The sequence below is a fragment of the Perna viridis genome, chromosome 4 (assembly GCF_037379345.1).
Source record: "Perna viridis isolate PV_CMFRI_1.1 ecotype Kerala chromosome 4, ASM3737934v1, whole genome shotgun sequence".
In the NCBI taxonomy this organism is placed as follows: Eukaryota; Metazoa; Mollusca; class Bivalvia; order Mytilida; family Mytilidae; genus Perna; species Perna viridis.
This window is the reverse complement of record NC_142448.1, coordinates 42727347-42745236: the sequence shown is the minus strand read 5'-3', so window position 1 is coordinate 42745236 and position 17890 is coordinate 42727347. Positions and strand designations below refer to the sequence as shown.

Here is a 17890-nt window from a genome sequence, read left to right as displayed (position 1 = left end):
GACTTCTTACAAAAATTTATCTATAGTCAAGCAATAATAACTATACGAGTTTTTTGCGCTTAAAATGTGTCTTGAAATTCTTATGTAAATCACATATATTGCTTATCAATTACATGAATTTATGTATCATATAAGTGTCTCAGTTTATATGATTTAAGTACCATTCTGTGTAAGAATCAGGCAAAGGGTGGCACATCATATTTCTCAGTTTAGTCTTTTTTTCCTCGAATATATTCAAAACATCTAAAAATCAACTGAAAAGTAATTTAAATTTATCCTAAAGCATGTGTGACGTAGATATTTTTTGACTGCTTTTATAAGGAAAAAGTGCGGGAAAATTTTCCAGCCAATTTTCCATTGTTCATTTCAACTAAATTTATAACTTAAAAAGACAAAGTTTACAAACACTTTGATGGTTATTTCCGGAGGTTATCGGGTATAAATACTTGGATAATGCAATTAAATCTGCCTTTTTTTCTCTTCGTGTGCCTCACTTTATACACATTTTGCATGATTCTTAGATGGAGAAGTACTTAAAGGATAGTACTTGAATTTGGATGTAAAGAAAACCCTATATGGACTATACATTTTCTACGTAGTGATTTAATGAAAACGCTGCATTAGAATCAGTTTGTTTTTTCTTACCGTGAGTATGTGATAAATCAGTCATTTTGGGGACATTTAGTATGGTTACAGCACCGTACATTGTCGTGTATATTTATATATACTTGATGAAATTTACTAGATTTCAAATTTAATATGTAACAGGGGTAACTTGAAGGGGATTAAGCTAGATATTGATATTTCTAAATGTAATCATGCCTTTTAAAGTTTATCATTAATTGAATTTATTTATTTTCCCCATAATTTAGTGAACATTTATTTTTGTTTAAGGTACGAAACTGGATAGGATTCTTACTCCAAATTACCCTTAGTATTACAGGTCCGATTGAAATCGAGCTCTCAGTGCTTCTTACTTTAAGGGTAATAATACTTTAAAACTTTAATTTATATTGATTACCATTATGATGACTTCTTCCTCTAAGAGTTACAGCTGCTTGAACTATTTGTTCAAATTTCCTTTCGGGTTCCCATCTTTATATCATAAATTGTATATTAGTATACATGTACCTAAAAATGTTAAAGACCTATCTTTGACGATGTTATTATTTCAGACATTTGTTCTGATTTTGGAGTAAGGGGTATAACTCTAGTGAGACTACTTAGCATGAATATTTTGAAACATTCTAGGAAAGCAATGCCAGTTACTTGTCGTAATAAACTTTGAAGGAATCAGAAAATTACAAAAAAAAAACAAATGTATCATTTGGTTAAATTAATAATTGTGTATATGATTCAAGTGATGAACAAACACTAAATTTTAAGAAACCATTATCTGTTTAGTTTTAAATTTAATTTTTGAATGTTTTCAAATGATAAATTGTTTTACTTGCTATTTAAAGTTATCGGCAATAAACTGTGATTAAAATTGAAAAATAACAAACGTAATGAATATTTTTTTTTTATTTGTAGTTTTTGTTTTATACTAGCTCTGATTTGGTTTTTTGTTTGTTTTTTTTTTGTTTTTTTGTTTTTTTGTTTTTGTTTTGTTTTGTTTTGTTTTGTTTTTACTTTTTCTTTTATCTGTTTCGTGTTTTGTCCCTTAGCCTACGTCTACCTCCTTAAATTGGAAGCGTGTCACACATGTTGATGAAAGAAATAAGTCTTTTTGGTCAATTAAAGGAGACTTAAATTGTGACGGCAAAAATTGTACAGGACCTTGTTCGTTAACTTGAATAATTCTGTTTTTGATCAATATTAATTTTAAAATAAATTTGAGATTGCACAGTGGCACAAAGTGGAGTAAAATATAAATAATATTGCAACGTATAAAGTATGCATACAAGACATAGAAACTGCAGTTCTTGATAAAATCATTACTTTCATGCGTGATTGATGCAATAAAACAGGACATTCATCCAGAAATCTCTTTTAGTCTTTCGATTTTCTTAGAACAAAATCACGTCGTGAGGTATACTCATGAACGATCCCAATCAAAGCCTAAATTGAATGCATGAACTCTGTCTACGTAAGGTCACGATCGATTTTCTCGTGTAATGACATCTATTATTAATGAAAAGCCATTTTATTGTAATTTATCTTAAGAAATATAGAGACACGACTGTTCTTCGAAGATTTATTGATTAAGACTTTTCCTTAGTTTATTATCTTTGTTATTGTTGGTCGTTTTCTTACTTTCTTCATCTTTGTGTTAATCGTTTCAAAGAAGTCGAGGAAGGGATTTCTCATCTTTGTATTTCTATTTCATTCAACGAATGGGTTTTTCATTTACCAAATGAATGCATATTTGAAAGGAATTTCCAGCTTAAGTAGTTACATAATTATTCATGCATTCATTGTGAGTTATGTTTGTAAAATTTCGACTTGATCGATGCAAAAATAAAGATCTTCAAAAGAACATATGTTGTGATTTCAATACCCTGTCACAACGGTTTAAAATTTGTTTTAAAATTAATCATTGTAATGATGTTTCCAACCATGATATTCCATGTACAAACATAATCGGACCATTTGCTTGATAAAGAGGACACCTATCACCATGTTTGTATTACATATGTAGTACATGAAGGTTATGAATTTTGTAATATGTCCTTGTTCGATTGATAACGTGCTATAAATAATATTACTATATCAAACTTCAATTATTGTAATTAAGTCCTCTTTCTTTTTGAAACGTATACCTTCATTGACAGGTTTTTATTTCACGTGCGTTTTGATTTCTTTCAGTAAACTATCAATGAATCTTTTTTACTGTTAACTTTTTTAAATATGCTTTGGGGAGAATAAATGGCTTCATTCAGGAGCCTTTTCTGTGAGCCTTGAACTCTTCAAAAATTGCTTTCAGAACTATATCAGATTTTCATCATATTTATCAAAATTTGCAGTCTTACAAATTTCAAAATGCCTAAAACAGTAAGGCATCATTTCTTGTATTGCAGATGGTACAATCTATGTCCTTGTTCGATTGATAACGTGATGGCTTAGGCTTCCTATGACGATAATTTTTGTTTTGACTTGTACTTCTGCATACAATGCGTAGTGAATTAAGGAGATAGCCCTAGGGTATGGACACAACTCATAAATATCATTGGAACATTTGTATTCAGCATTTTACATCAATATCATGTAAGCATCAAGGTACCCTGGACTGATTTCATTCGGTTTCAAATGAAAGCTTGACAGGCTATGGTGAAATTGAATATGATACAACATTTTACTGACTTCATGAGTTATGTCCCTTACCCTAGGTCTACCTCCTTAAGATCTTTCTAAATATTTTATTCTAATGCTGCTGATGAGTGTAACTCCTTGAAACACGCGTGCAGCTAATCGAAATTTACGACATATAATTGGTATTTTTTTTTCTATTTCCAACATGTATTATCTTTATCATTTTTTCATAAGATTAATATAATTCGAAGATATTGCGACAAAACAAAATCTGTATGTTTGTGAAGGCAGCTTTTGAATAGTACAATTCCATAAGCTTTCAAGCATGAATCAAACTTATTTGAAGTGAAAAAAGGAGTGCCGCGAGAATGAAATCATGAGCAACTATATAGCTTTATCAAAAACACTAAGGTAAAGAAACAAAATCAAAGCAAGAAAATCGGAAATACTATCAGTAAACAGCAAATAGAATAGATTCTATAAAAAGACATAATCAAAACAAAATATATATATTAAGTCTTTTACTCAATGAAAGACAAAGAACACTCATCAGCAAAAGTCATCTTAATTTGTGATTTATGAAAGGTTAAACTATTGATAAATGCCGTAATTGTAAGGGCGACGGTGTCATATCATTCGATAACTTACGAATGGCTGTGCTAGACCATTTCAATAATTTTAGAAAGCGCAGTTTCATTAAATGACATTCTTAAGTCATTTGTCGAACCGTATGGCTTTGTTTTTAAGTATTTTTATAAATATCACAACTCGTACATGTACGTTATACCAAAGCGTGCTGAAACTACGCAGACCTTTGTATCGCGCTAGAATTCCAACAAATAGACTTCTGGAACAGGTTATGTTGCTACAAGATTGAAGTCATCACTACTGAAGTTTTATGGTCGTTATGATAAACTCGTGGATCGTTACTGTATATCGATCTGTATCATGTCATCATGAACTCGTGGATCGTTACTGTATATCGATCTGCATCATGTCATCATGAACTCGTGGATCGTTACTGTGTATCGATCTGCGCCATGAAAACTAATTTGTTCAACGTTTTCCACTTTCGTCTATTCCGGACTTGACACTTTATGAACAACTCGCCAGGTGTTTCAACAAAAGTAGAGGACGCTTACCCTACCGGTGCACCTTGTCCATACTCCCAGTTTTTTTGTGGAGTCCGAGTTGCTCATTTGCTTTTGTTACTTTGTATGTATGATTTTAGTTACTTTATGTTCTTTGTTGTATATGTCTGTTTTCCATGTCTGGTCTGGATTGCATTCTTTTGATTACCGCTATAACCTCGGTTCCCTTGATTACTCTTAAATTGATCGTTTATCTTCAGTTATCCCTACAAACGCAAATCTGCTATTGAAGTAATTACATCGATGACATTTCATTATTATTATCATTTTACAAAATATTGATACCTTTTTAAGAACATTATTTAGCCGCAAGTTTTCACAGAATAAAATATGTTTCAAGCAGAAAACAATCATTTGTAAGGTTTGCAAATTTGATATATGACATATTTGTACTCTTTGTATAAGGCAGATAAATTCTTTTTATTTGAATAACTTCCGTTGTAATAAACTGCGTAAATCTTATGTAATCGGTTAAGAACTTACAATTGGGAAGAATTTTACGACAGGTTCAGCGTTTAACGCATTGCATCGAAATGCAATTATAATGACAAATTTTCTATATCATATTATCTTAAGTGACAGTCAATAAAAATATCAGTCAGACAAAAGATGTATGCAAGTCTAAAATTCAAAAACTTTATTATTTTAACATTCAGATACAGTTTCAGACCACATGAACAGTCTTAATTTGTAATTTGGTCATTGAATGTAGAGAAAAGATTGTAATGAAATTACACGAGTTAGCATTCTTTATTTATCTGATATAAAAAAAGTGATGTGTGTAGATCTGACACCAAATCTGAGAAAGCCTAATGTTAAAAAGCCATCTCGGTGCATTTTGACGTTTACATTTTGAATTATACTTTGGATGAATCAACCAGATCAGATGCGGGCGTAAGGACTAAATGTGTGGTTTTGTGTAAATTGTGACTTGACCTTGCAGACAGAAACCTGGAACCCTTTATTGATTTGGTAGATCTTTGTTGGTCAATTCATGTATATTCCTACTGTTTAAAACACCTGAGCAGTTAGTATGGTCATAGAAATAGTTTTGATTTACCTTAAATACTATAATGGATTCAATCTTATGTTTTGTTTCACTTGAGTCACTCTTCAAGGCATTTTGTCATGTAAAACAACAATAAAAAAAGTTTTAAGCCGTATCGTATGAAACTGCATTATATCCATTTCCATTTAAGTACCATTCTGTGTAAGAATCATGCAGGGGATGGCACATCATTTTCCCCAATTTAGTCATTGTTGCCTAAAATACATTCAGTAAATCTTGAAAACAACCGAAAAGCTATTTAGGTTTATCCTGAAGCATTTGTGACCAACATATTTTTTGGCTGCTTATATAAGGAAAAAAGTTCGGGAAAATTTTCCCGCCATTTATCCATAGTGCATTTCAACTGAATTTGACCTATCAATAGCTTAAAAGGCAAATTTTACGGACACTTTGATGGTTATTTCTGGTGGTTATCAGGTATAATTCATTGTATAATGCAATGAAATATCTGCATTTTTTTTCCTTCATGTGCCACATCTTATGTACATTTTGCCGATTCTTATACGGAGAAGTACTTAATGACCAAAAATATACTAACATATGACTCCTTAAGGTTACGTAACGTTAAAACATTTTCACAAGCATACATGCCATTGGCAGAATTCCAATCTCAAAATGTCAATTTTTTTCTGAAGCAGACAAAAAATCATTTCAAAGAGCAAAAAAAGGTATATTACATTCATAAAATATGAAACACTCCTTCGTTAAATTAGTTTTATTTTCAAATAGGATGAATACCCAGATATTCTATTCTAGTTAAGTATATATTATTTCGTGCATAAAGCAATGAAATGTATCTCTTGAATTATCTTAAGTGATTTTCTCCTTCGATGGCGCCCTCTCATTCCAGAACAGGGACTGATTTTAACATTTATAACGTTATGTCATTTTCCATCTTCCGTTTTATTAGATAATGCATCGCACTATACGTTGCCATTATAGGACGGGTTATATATTTTTACATATATTATTGGCTTTTACGCATGAATTTGTCCAATAAATGTAAAATTGGATGTTCTATGGGATTAGAATCGCCCTGATCCTCCTCTTGCCAATTACTGTGACTTAGTTTATAGCTTATTCGAACTGAATAAATATATTAATATGATGCCTCAAACGACCTGAATACATTTTCTAGTCATCGATAGTTAGATTAAAGAATGAATATAATATCCATAAAGAATGATGTAAAGTAAATTGATTGTTCGACTATATCTTCATGAAGATTTGTGTATCTTGATAAAAACCCTCCTTCACATTCAGTATATGACTGTTATGGCCTACATTGAACCATATGGATACAATATTCCCTGACACAATTCACTTATTATATTTTTTATTGGAAGCTGATTGCACGCTGTCAAGCTAATATTTTCTCTCGTTACATGGGAATTTAAATGAATAGTTAAATAATATAGCTTGACAACTACAGTAGAGATATCGGAAATTTTTTTCATAGATCAGATTTTCCTTGCAATGGATTACAATGATAGACTTATCCAAGTTGTTACATTCCTGTTATCTATCGGAATGATAGAAGAGTAAACGTAACATTGTGTGGTGTTCATATCGAATCTCAGGAAAATTCGAAATATGTTAGATTTTCCTTGTAAAAATCCCATTATTGATGAGAAAATCAATGTAAAATATAGGTATAGGAATTAATCAGAGATGTCTAAGATGCTTCGCCGTTACCATTCACTTATACTTTTGCCTTGTAGCATGCGTCAAATACCATTTACAGTTCCAAACCAAACTGTCGATGGACGACGACTAAACAGGGGGTCCTCTGAGGAATACCAACCATCTGGAGGACTATCTGAACCGACATCACCTTGCGTGAAGCGACCCTCAGTTGAAATACCTGGTAAGTCTTTTATATTTTTTAACCTAAGCTTTGAACCACAAGTAAATTGTTTTGTTATTTCAATATGTTGAGTTTGGCCATGATTTTACATAATTTATATCATTTAATACAACATATAAATTTCATGCTTTATATAAAAGGTCATTGGCTAATTTACGACGCAAAAATGTTTAAAATAATGAATGATTTACAGTGAGTTGGTGATTGTCGAAGAATTTATAAACTAAGCCAAAGAATACCAATTCATTAGCTTTAAATCCGTTTTTCAGTTTGGCAAATTGTGTAATAGATCTTAAAACTTTGAACTTTCCTCTTAATCAAAATTTCCTTTTTTTAATATAGAGTTTGCGTGATCACGAAAATTAATTAGAAAAGTACATAAGAAATGCGTGACATACTAATAAACCGAATCAATGTGCTTTTATACAAGATATTGTATAGTCAGTTATCAATTTTATGTAAATATAAGTATCAATATCAGCTTACTTAGGAAAACTATCAAAGTAATCCAGAGAAAATGGCTAGATAGAAAGTCACATACAACAAAGAATATGAAAACAACAAGTACTATCTTAAAAAAAAACGCAGTAAAATTTTGTTCTTCTTACTTAAAATTTTCTAAACTTCATTCAAGAAAACAATACATGGCATGCAATTTTAATTTTCGATACAGTTTTTTTTTGAACGCCAATAAGTTATACATGCTCCCAGTTTTTAGTGGAGTCCGAATTGCTCATTTACTTTTGTTACCTTGTGTGTATGATTTTAGTTACTATATGTTTTGTATGTCTGTTTTCCATGTCTGGTCTGTGTCCCTGGATTACATTCTTTTGATTACCGCTATAACCTCGGTTCCCTTAATTACTCTTATCAGTATTTGGCCAATCTGGAAACCGAATTGCGATCAGGTGAATTGCGTTTCAATAGAAGAGCGCCTTGAAGGTGAAAGGGTTAAAGGCGTAACTATACCGACAGCGTCGGAATAATACGTAAGCAGACACAAAAGTAAATGAGCAACTCAGAGTCCAATAAAAACAGGAGCATGGATAAGGTGCACCGGTAATGTCACAGCCCTTGCTTTTCTAGAAACAACCACCGAGTTTCCATTATTTAGGATGACCATACTATCTAAACATTCAAAATTAATACTATAAAAATATACACAATGAATTGATTTTCATTGATAATAGATAACAGATGAGACGATGCAGATCACATCGGGAAATTATGGATATAGAAAGCCAACATGCCTTCTAGAACCATTTGTACTTGTACAAAACTAATAAATAAGTATTTTGTTAAGTCTTAAAAGCCTTTGAGGTTTGTGAAATCGAAAATTAGAACAGACATTTTTTTATGAAACACTCTGGACATTTTTGGTACTTCATATTACAAGTGCTTTAGTTACGTGGGTGCTGTATTGCGTACCTTTAGCTCATGAATCGTTTCAGTGTATCCATCTGCACCATAAAAACCGATTTATTGATCTTGTCATAGCTTTTCCATCCCATCTCGTCTACCCTTTAGGTGATATTTATTGAGCTACTCGGTGGGTGTTTCTCGGAAAACGGAAGTCGCTTACCTTAACGTTGTACCTGCCCCATGTCCCCAGTTTAGGTGGAGTTTCGGTTGCTTATTTACATTTGTTTCTTTGAACGTGCTTATTAGGTTATACTGGGGTTTTTTTTGTCTATGAGTACGTTTTGCATGTCTAGATATTTTTCGTTCGGTTTCCGCTTGGTTCTCTTGGTAACTCTTATCTATAACAGTTTCATACAAATGTGAGTGCGCGCTGTTAGGAATCGTGTCTTTTAAGCTTTTACACATTTCCTAAAAAATAATTTGTAGTTACAATATATGCATTCATTCTAGTATCTTTTTTTTCAGTTTAAGTTTAATGTAATGTACTTCTCCCAACCATTTTAAATTAATCAGCAAACATTAATGGCTTTCCAGTACCTTCCTAGCGATTAACAGTGAATAGTATTCCACTTAACTCTATCTTGTTAATAACTCTTTTCCATTAGTTAAACATCTGAAGTTTCTTTAAAAGAGAATGATTGTTCTTTGTATAATGTTAATCAATTATCATTATGTAAATGACTGATTTTAGTCTCTTATCATTTCCTTTTAAAGGTTACCTTAGAATGTAAAGCATAAAGCCTTAGGTAAAAAAGATATTTTTTTCCTTAAATACAGTGGGATATTCAATGGGATTTAAAACACGAATTAATTTATAATGTTCTATACATAAAGACTATCCCATTAACATCAAGGCTTTATTGTGCCGTTGAAGCAACAGGACATAAAAGTGTGTTTTGCTGTAATTGCATCTTAAATGCAATGTACTCAAATAAATTTCAAATTAAGTTAAGATATAGAGTAGGTGATACAATCTGTTTGTACTTTAAATTGACAAAAATCGTACATTGTAATTGCAACTGTGTGTGTAGTACAGAGTAATGTGCTATGTAAACTTTTGTTTTATCGACGAAAGTCTCCTTTCATGAATGACATCTCATAATATTGGTTGTTATTATTGCTAGTTGCATTTTTCAGCTACATGTACATTTTTATGACGATTTCGTAAGTTAAACATTGACAAATATCGGCTTATCTTCATAACATTGAAGAAGAACGAAAGTAGAAAAAAAACTTCAGATGATCAATTCTGTACGCACATACAGTAATTATGTTATATATTAATTTCAATAAAAAATATAAATTTGAAAACAGAAACCGAAAATAAAGGTATATAAAAGACAAATATAAAATTAGAAAGTAGGAAAAAACTTGCAAAACTCAACAAATAGAAACCGACAAAACATTATAGAAAGTAAAAAAAAATAAATTAGTAAAGACCAGTTACTATAGTACCTCGAACGTCCTCTCATCTGCTTTTCTGTAAACTCCTACCCAGTTGCCTTTGACATGCATTAATTTATGATATCTTGTTGATGTTCATATTTTGAAATTATGATGGATAATTATATAATGATTTTCATATTGGTTTATGTGTCCTAGCCTGGCTGTTGGCCTGAGGCAACGCCGTTTCAATGCTTCTAAGGTCAAAGGTTAAACTCGTATTGATAACTGTAATGAATACCACGTCCTCTTTTTCCACCTCATTTTTTTGGAATGTTGCTGCTTTCCCCTGCTTTTGTTTCATTTTTTTGGGGGGATAGCTTAAAAAAAACAAAATAAATCCTCTGTATTGAAAGGTTGCCAATCTCGTGTCAATGTTATGTTCTTGTTATTTTATACATGTGCATATATATTTAATTTAAGTAACTTTTTTAATTTAATGATTAAGTTCCAACTTACATATACTATGTCACAAAAAAACATTAACAGCTACATTTATGTACCAGTCGAGTTATTTTAATCGGCATACAGTAATACAACTAAGAAATAAAGCAAATTTAGCATTTTGAACATAAATGGCTGTCCAGTTGTATCGTTACTCATATGTTTTGCAACAGAGGCTGAAAAAGCTGCATGAATAAAGCTACCTAGATAAAAACTTTGCTTCAAGTTTTTACGCTAACACTTAGGCAACATATTCTTGTATTATTGAATGTTTTTGTCAACAGTTCATTGTAATACATTATATAAAAAAAAAACATAAAACAATATTGTAATAAGGGTTCAATAACTGAACCTAACAAAGCAACTGCCACAGGAAAAGCATAGCATACAAAAAGACATAGAAACAAACAGGAATAATTGAATGAAGGAAGACAAATGATGCTTTAAAGGGTGTTAAAGTTCTATTGTTCGTCTGCTTCTGCTGAAAAAAGTTCGTTTTGGGGGCAGTATATATTATTTCCTTTTAAAGAAGATTTAGTTCTTTATCTATAAGGGTAATAACAATATTATCGAACTCATAATGACAAATTGGAAGGAAATATTTAACCATATTGAACAAGCAAAATAAACTACAAAACGGACAAATGAAAACGGCCACTCTGTTCCTGACTTAGAATAAGCATTATAACTTATCGGAATTGGTTGGTTTAAGTAGGTTTAATGGCTTCCACTTCCATAATGGCCATAAGAGTTCCGGTGTAGTTTCGTGTTGTGTACACAAAAGTTTAAATGGGTAAAGCAGTAGTCAACTTCGTGTTAAACTAAAAGAACACACATTTGTTAGTTACGGAAAAATCTGATACGAAATGAAAAGATAAGATCTAAATATTGACAAGAAAATTTAAGGATATTTGATGGGATGCATTTTATTGTATCTTTTGTTACTAAGTCGAATGACCCGATGACGAAGGTGTTTTTGAAAATCTTCTGGCTTTAGTATATTTAACAAATATGAGATGGGGTCTCGTATTAAGGAAAAGCCGGTCTATTGTTGGAAATTCAAATCTTTTTTATGACAAGGTCATGTATTGAGGAGACTACTGATGTAAAATTAAAAATTAAAATTAAAAGTAAAAAATGAAGGCAGACGGGGCCATGTCTGTTATATTTTTATTTCCAGGTCTGAAGGATGTATTAACGGGATCCACTCATAGAACTTAGACTTAATAATTTTTAAAACATCGTCAATATATTTGTATATCTATATGACTTGACAACATCATTTCAGGCGCTGCTTCAAATGGAGTCCTGTTCATAAAGGAGAATTGGAACAACATCTTTAACTCAATTTAATAAATATCGTTCTCTAGTGGCGTTTCTTAGAAAAACATTTAAAAGCCAACATAATTTTGTAGTTCACAGCTCCCTTCATAAGTACGACCTGTAGTGTCATTTAACGGATATGTACGAAAATAAGAATGAAACTAGAACATCGTAAGACCAAAAACGTTAAATTAAATGCAGCTATGTCTTAAACCTGACAGAAGATTATGTTTAGTGATTCATGCATTTCTTAAACCAAAATATGCTTTTGATTGGAAATCCTTCAAAAACCCTCATAGAAACTGTATTCAAAAATAAAAGTGCAAATAAAATTTGGGCGCTGGAATATTAACGCTTAAAACTTGGTTATATTCTCCTACAAAAAAAAATACGAGAAAAATTTCTTTACTAAAATCAGTCAAAAATATTTCATGATATAAAGCACCTCCAAGGAAATGAACATACAACGAGTCGTTTATGGGGTTACAATTGCTTTTGAACAGCTTTATTGATTATCTTATTGCATTAGTATTATAGTCATCCCTGCCTATGTTTTTACCAAACCATACTTACTAAATTTTTAAGTTTATTTATTTATTTTGTTTTTGTTTTTAAATCATACGTTATATGAAAGACATTTATTTTGGCACGGTACTGTGATGTCATAAACATTCAGTAGTCTTAAAAGCAAAAGTAAAACGAAGGCGACCATTAATAAGAAACAGGATATTCAACATCCGGGACAAAGATCAAATCATGAAAACATACAGAACTCAAGTTTACTGATGGAATACATACATAAAATAAATAATGAATCAATGAGCAACCTGCACTCCATTTGAAATTGTAAGAGTAATAAAGGGGACCAAAATTCTTGCGGAAACCAAAAGAATGTAAGTTTGGACTAGGTGCATCGGAAGGTAAAATAGGTAAAACGTAACATATTACGCAGTAACAAATTTTTTGTCGTAGAATTCATCACTTATTAACATATCAGGTTATTGAATCTGGTATTGTTTCGTTCCAATACGATTTTATGCAACATCGTTAATTTATTGCAATACTACGATATTGGTTTTCCACCTCCCAATTTAGTTACCGTGCTATATTGAATCCCAAGCTGATTTACTCTAGTAGACAAATCAGGCTGGTCCGGATGTCAAAGAGAAAACTGTATTATTTTTTTTTCTGCTGATTGAAATAGTAATTTTAAGTTTAAGATATCGAAGTTTCAACAGTTATTAGAAGTTATTTGATCTGATGGAATTGATATTTACTTCCTATTCTTTATCTAAAACTCTTTGTAATCAATTTGTTTTTGTTTTTATCTATGATAATTGTTGCCTTCAATGATGGAATTATTGCTTATTTAAAATTATTTACTCAATTCAATTATATGAAACCCAAAACACTTGCTAACAAATATTAAAGTTAAAAAAACAATCCTTTTTGGACAAAAAACGTGCAACATCATTTTAAGTATCAATCTATTAATAATTCAGACACTTCATATAATAGAAGTGATTGTCGATTAACGAAAACCCAACGAACAACAGAAATTCGTATTTATCGATGATCTTTTCTGCATTAATATGTGTATGTTTGTATTTTTCATAAAATCATACAAGTATCGCTAACTGAAGGAGGTAGACCTAGACTAAAGGACACAACTCTTATAAATCATTGGAACGTTTGTATTCAGCATCTTACATCAATTTAACATAAGCATCAAAGTAACTTGGACTGATTTCATTCTGTCTCAAATGAAAGCTTGATAGGCTTTGGTGAATTTGAAATTGATACAAACATATTAGTGATTTCAGGAGTTATGTCCCTTACCCTAGGGTTATTTCCTTAATATAACCAAATCAAGAACCAAAATCTTGCTAAGTGCCAATTTCGAATAACAAACCAATATTTGCTTTGTGGTCAGAAATGGTTTCTTAATGGGAAATAGAAGTGAACTGAAGGGTTTTTTTATATGCACAAATCATCTCTGAGTTTGATTTTTATAAAGACTCCTACTCAGTTAGTATGATACTATGTAGTCACCGGTTGTTAGAATATTTCATATTTTTTTATCAGTTCAATGTCAGTTCAGTGTAGTAAAATGATACATTTTACTACTCCCAAATTATACTTAGATCAAAAATTAAGGAAGATTATGGTTTCAAAGACATCATATATGTAGCATGCTTTGTCACTGAAAATCGAGCTTAACAAATAATGTTAAGAGACAGATATATAATTCAAAGTAGTATTTAACAAATATTATTTGTATTTAAAAACATTTTTAACGTTGCAGAACAATATTTTTTTTTGCTACTACACATAAGCCCATATATACTCAACCTTAAGTAATCAAGTGAGGTTAAAGTTACATAGAGAAGAAGTGGGAGCTACATCTTTTTTCGAACCTAACTTTAATGAAATGAGGTACAAATCCGATATGTCCACCGAGTTATATCTTTCGGACCCTTTCTCGTCTTTCCCGGACATATTTAAAACTCGGCAGTTGTAAAAATAAATAGAGGACGCTCATCCTACCGGTGAATTAGGTACATGTTCCCAGGTTTTTTGTTGGAGTCCAGATTGTTCATTTGAACTTTCGTTTCTTTGTATGTGTTATGTTTTTATACACAATGTTCTTTGTTGTCTATGTTTATTTTTCCTGTCTTGTCGTTTTCCTAAGATTACTCAGAATGTTCTATTGATAACCGTCCGAACCCTGATTCCCTTTGTTTTCCTTTTTCTTTAAATAGATTCGAAAATTAAAAGCAATAAAAAATAAGTGTAATTGAAAACCTAAATGTCGGTTTCAATATACAATCGTTTTCAGAGGTTAATAAACTTTATAGATTATTTTTAATCATGCCCTTTGCTCAATAGTTGAGTAATACGTTAACAATACCACTGTCATCAATGTCTGTCAAACAAATAATGCGATCGAACGGCATTGTAAAGATCAAAGACGGCGTAATTGACGGAATGTATCCAGCTTATTATGGTGAAAATGGAACAGCTGGGATGAATATATTTATTTGCAAAACCGTCCAAACAACTTATGATTCTCATGCCATTGTTTAGTATTTTAAATACCTAGGTGAGCTATGGTCTTTGATACAGGGGAAATATGAATTAAATGTGTACATAAAACCAGCTGTGCAGCAAGTGAACTTTTCCCGTTTTGAATCGTAAATAATATAAGTCAATATGTTTTTGTTATCTCTCTTGCTGTCAATGAATTCACTATGGACAATAGCATATCTTCTATTTTTTATTCTTAATATTTTACAAAGATGTTATTTATGTCTAAAGCATTAAATGGTAACAAAAACGTTGCGATGCATATATTTCAAATTAATTTTTGTCAAGCTTGAAGCGTTTCTTGTCTTATTCTGATTTACTCAATAGCATTAGAGATTCTGGTAGCAAAATAAATTTACAGTGGCTGCCCATGGATGTCAAAATCTGGACAATCTTATGATATGGGTAGCACAACATATTTTCCCACTGAATTCTTGGTTCAATGTAATGTTTGAGTGGTTCTTTTTTTGTTGTTTTTTTTTTTTTTTTTGTTGTTGTTGTTTTTTTTTTTTTTTTTTTTGTTTTTTGTTTTTTTCTTTTTTTTTTGTTTTGAAAACACAATTTGTCATGTGCCACCAACTGGTTTTATTTTTATTTATTTAATTAATAAAAATATAAGCGCAATCTTTTCGTGAGAAGTCCAATATTTATGTGTATGTATTTATTGTAAAACGTGCCAACTGTCTCTTTTTTCAGAAGCTTTATCATATTGTTTTAAGGATAGGCTTGGTATTTATGTTCAAAATTGTTTACACCTAACAAGTTTTATCTTCCATGCGCTCTATCCATATTAAAGTCAAAGCATCGAACTCAAACATCCCGTTAGGCAAGAGTCTACATTGTTTACTTTAATTACTTAATCTGAAGTCGAGATGTTACTCCTTGCGTAAAATGAAAGACGATATTAAGAAGCCCTGCAAGGCTAGACTTGATAGATTTTCCGTATGATGATTTGATGTGAAATTGTTCTATTTACAAGTAACACTTCGAAGCTTTAAAGTAATTGTTCGGAATCATTTTTTTAATATTATCCACCAAATGATAAGTCAAAATAAGTCAAAGTATCAGTTCAATAAAAGTATGACTCAGTACTGGAAGTGAGAAATGATTAATTATATAAGTCACAGACAGAAAAAGGGAATGATTCTACGAATAATACAGTTATCTTAAATTAAAGAACACATGAAATACGACTATGGTTTCGGGGTAATGTTGTCTTATTTTTGTAATGAGGTATTTCAAAACAAGCATAAAACATATATATGACCTTTATGTGTCTTAACTTTAACCAATTATTTCTCAATCACCAAATTTATACCTTTACAAACATATTTTTGTGTTTAGTTTGATACATATCCTGTAGATATTGGAACACTACTACATGTACTAGTAATAAGTAGGCATCATGTGATACAAAAGGGGAAATTACAAAATTAATGATATGATTCTTGGTAAAATCTTAGAAAGCCGATATAAAAATGATAAAACTAAGGCAAAACCGGAAAGATTGAAACATCTGCAATGATCCTGACTTTGTACAGGGATTTCGGATGCATATGGCAATGGCGGGTCAAACCAGGTTTCAAATATATATGAACTCCGGCTTTCATTACATATTTTTTTCTATATATTGCTATACACATGTTCAACATTAAATCATAAAACATTGGAAAATGAACCAAAAATTTCAGTCGGTGTTTATGTGCCATTTAAGTAGCTGTCTTTGTAAGAATCATGCAAAATCTGAAAAAAGTGATACACCCCAAAAAAAAGGCTACATATTTTTATTTTTGTAATTAAGTTGTTTTATGGGTCTATACTATGGAATGTGTAATTATTCATTCAAATCTGCCTGCTCTTATGAGATAATCCACATTGAAAATCCAGTAGATTCTATTGTATTTTAGTGCCATTTACAGAGTTATCTCCCTTAATTTTGAAATCTACAGTGCATTTTTTATAATTTTTATCTCCTAAGAGCACATGTTAATTTCTGTTTACAATGACATTTCAAACAAAATATCAAAAATAAAAATATGTAGGCTTTTTACCCATGAATCACATTTTGCATGATCCTAAGCTGTAGTCCTACTTAAGAACAAACAATCAGCAAATATAGGACATTCATAAAGTAATTTCATTATGTGTTTTTACCCGATAACCAAGAAGTGCTATTTCAATTTAAATTTTATCTTATGACTTTTTTTCTATTATGTCTGAAGAGTTCATGTTTCATCTTTTTATGTATTTTATCAGATTGGAAAGCCATATGAAGAAGGCCGTAATAGTTTTCTAAACAGAAGGTTTTATTGATTACATTATTAAATTCACAATGTTTCATTTGCCGCTACTGGATTTTCGTTTCTCTTTATCGTTCTTATATCTTAACAACTTATATCCGAGGTTCTTGTAGCTATACTACATCATTATGGGTAGAACGGTACTATTTATTTCCAAAAGGCGACAATAGTAAAACTTTGAAAAAATCAACCCTTTAAAACAATAACAGAGCTATAAACTGACTTTTTTCCAATCGTATCTTCATTTCCCTGACTAAATACGTGAGCTAAGTCACAGCTTAACCGTCTCGTTTCTTTGGTATTTTAAGCGGATGATGGTTTGGGTCGAAGTCCACCCCTTTTTTTTGCGAAAGGCAACTTAATTCTAAAAAAAATCTATATTAAATGGTTTCAAAATATATAATGCAATTTTTGAGAAGAATAAAAATGATAGAGTTCATTTAGGTAGGAGATTAGTTAGGTTAATGAAAGACATTTGAAACCATTTTATTGTTTTTTTGTAAATGAGCTTTTTTACATTTGAAAAACCCTA

The 17890-nt window shown here is 31.0% G+C and overlaps 1 protein-coding gene across 8 annotated transcripts in view; it reads left to right on the top strand.

Annotated features, from left to right (window-relative positions):
• LOC148620162 (synaptotagmin-15-like) overlaps positions 1–17890 on the top strand; it is a 170416-nt gene that overhangs the window by 132959 nt on the left and 19567 nt on the right. For all 8 annotated transcript variants that reach the window (XM_088580790.1, XM_088580792.1, XM_088580793.1 and 5 more), the window contains one exon: positions 7194–7339. In XM_088580790.1, the coding sequence (XP_088436916.1) occupies positions 7194–7339 (146 nt within the window). The remainder of the gene's footprint in view (positions 1–7193; positions 7340–17890) is intronic.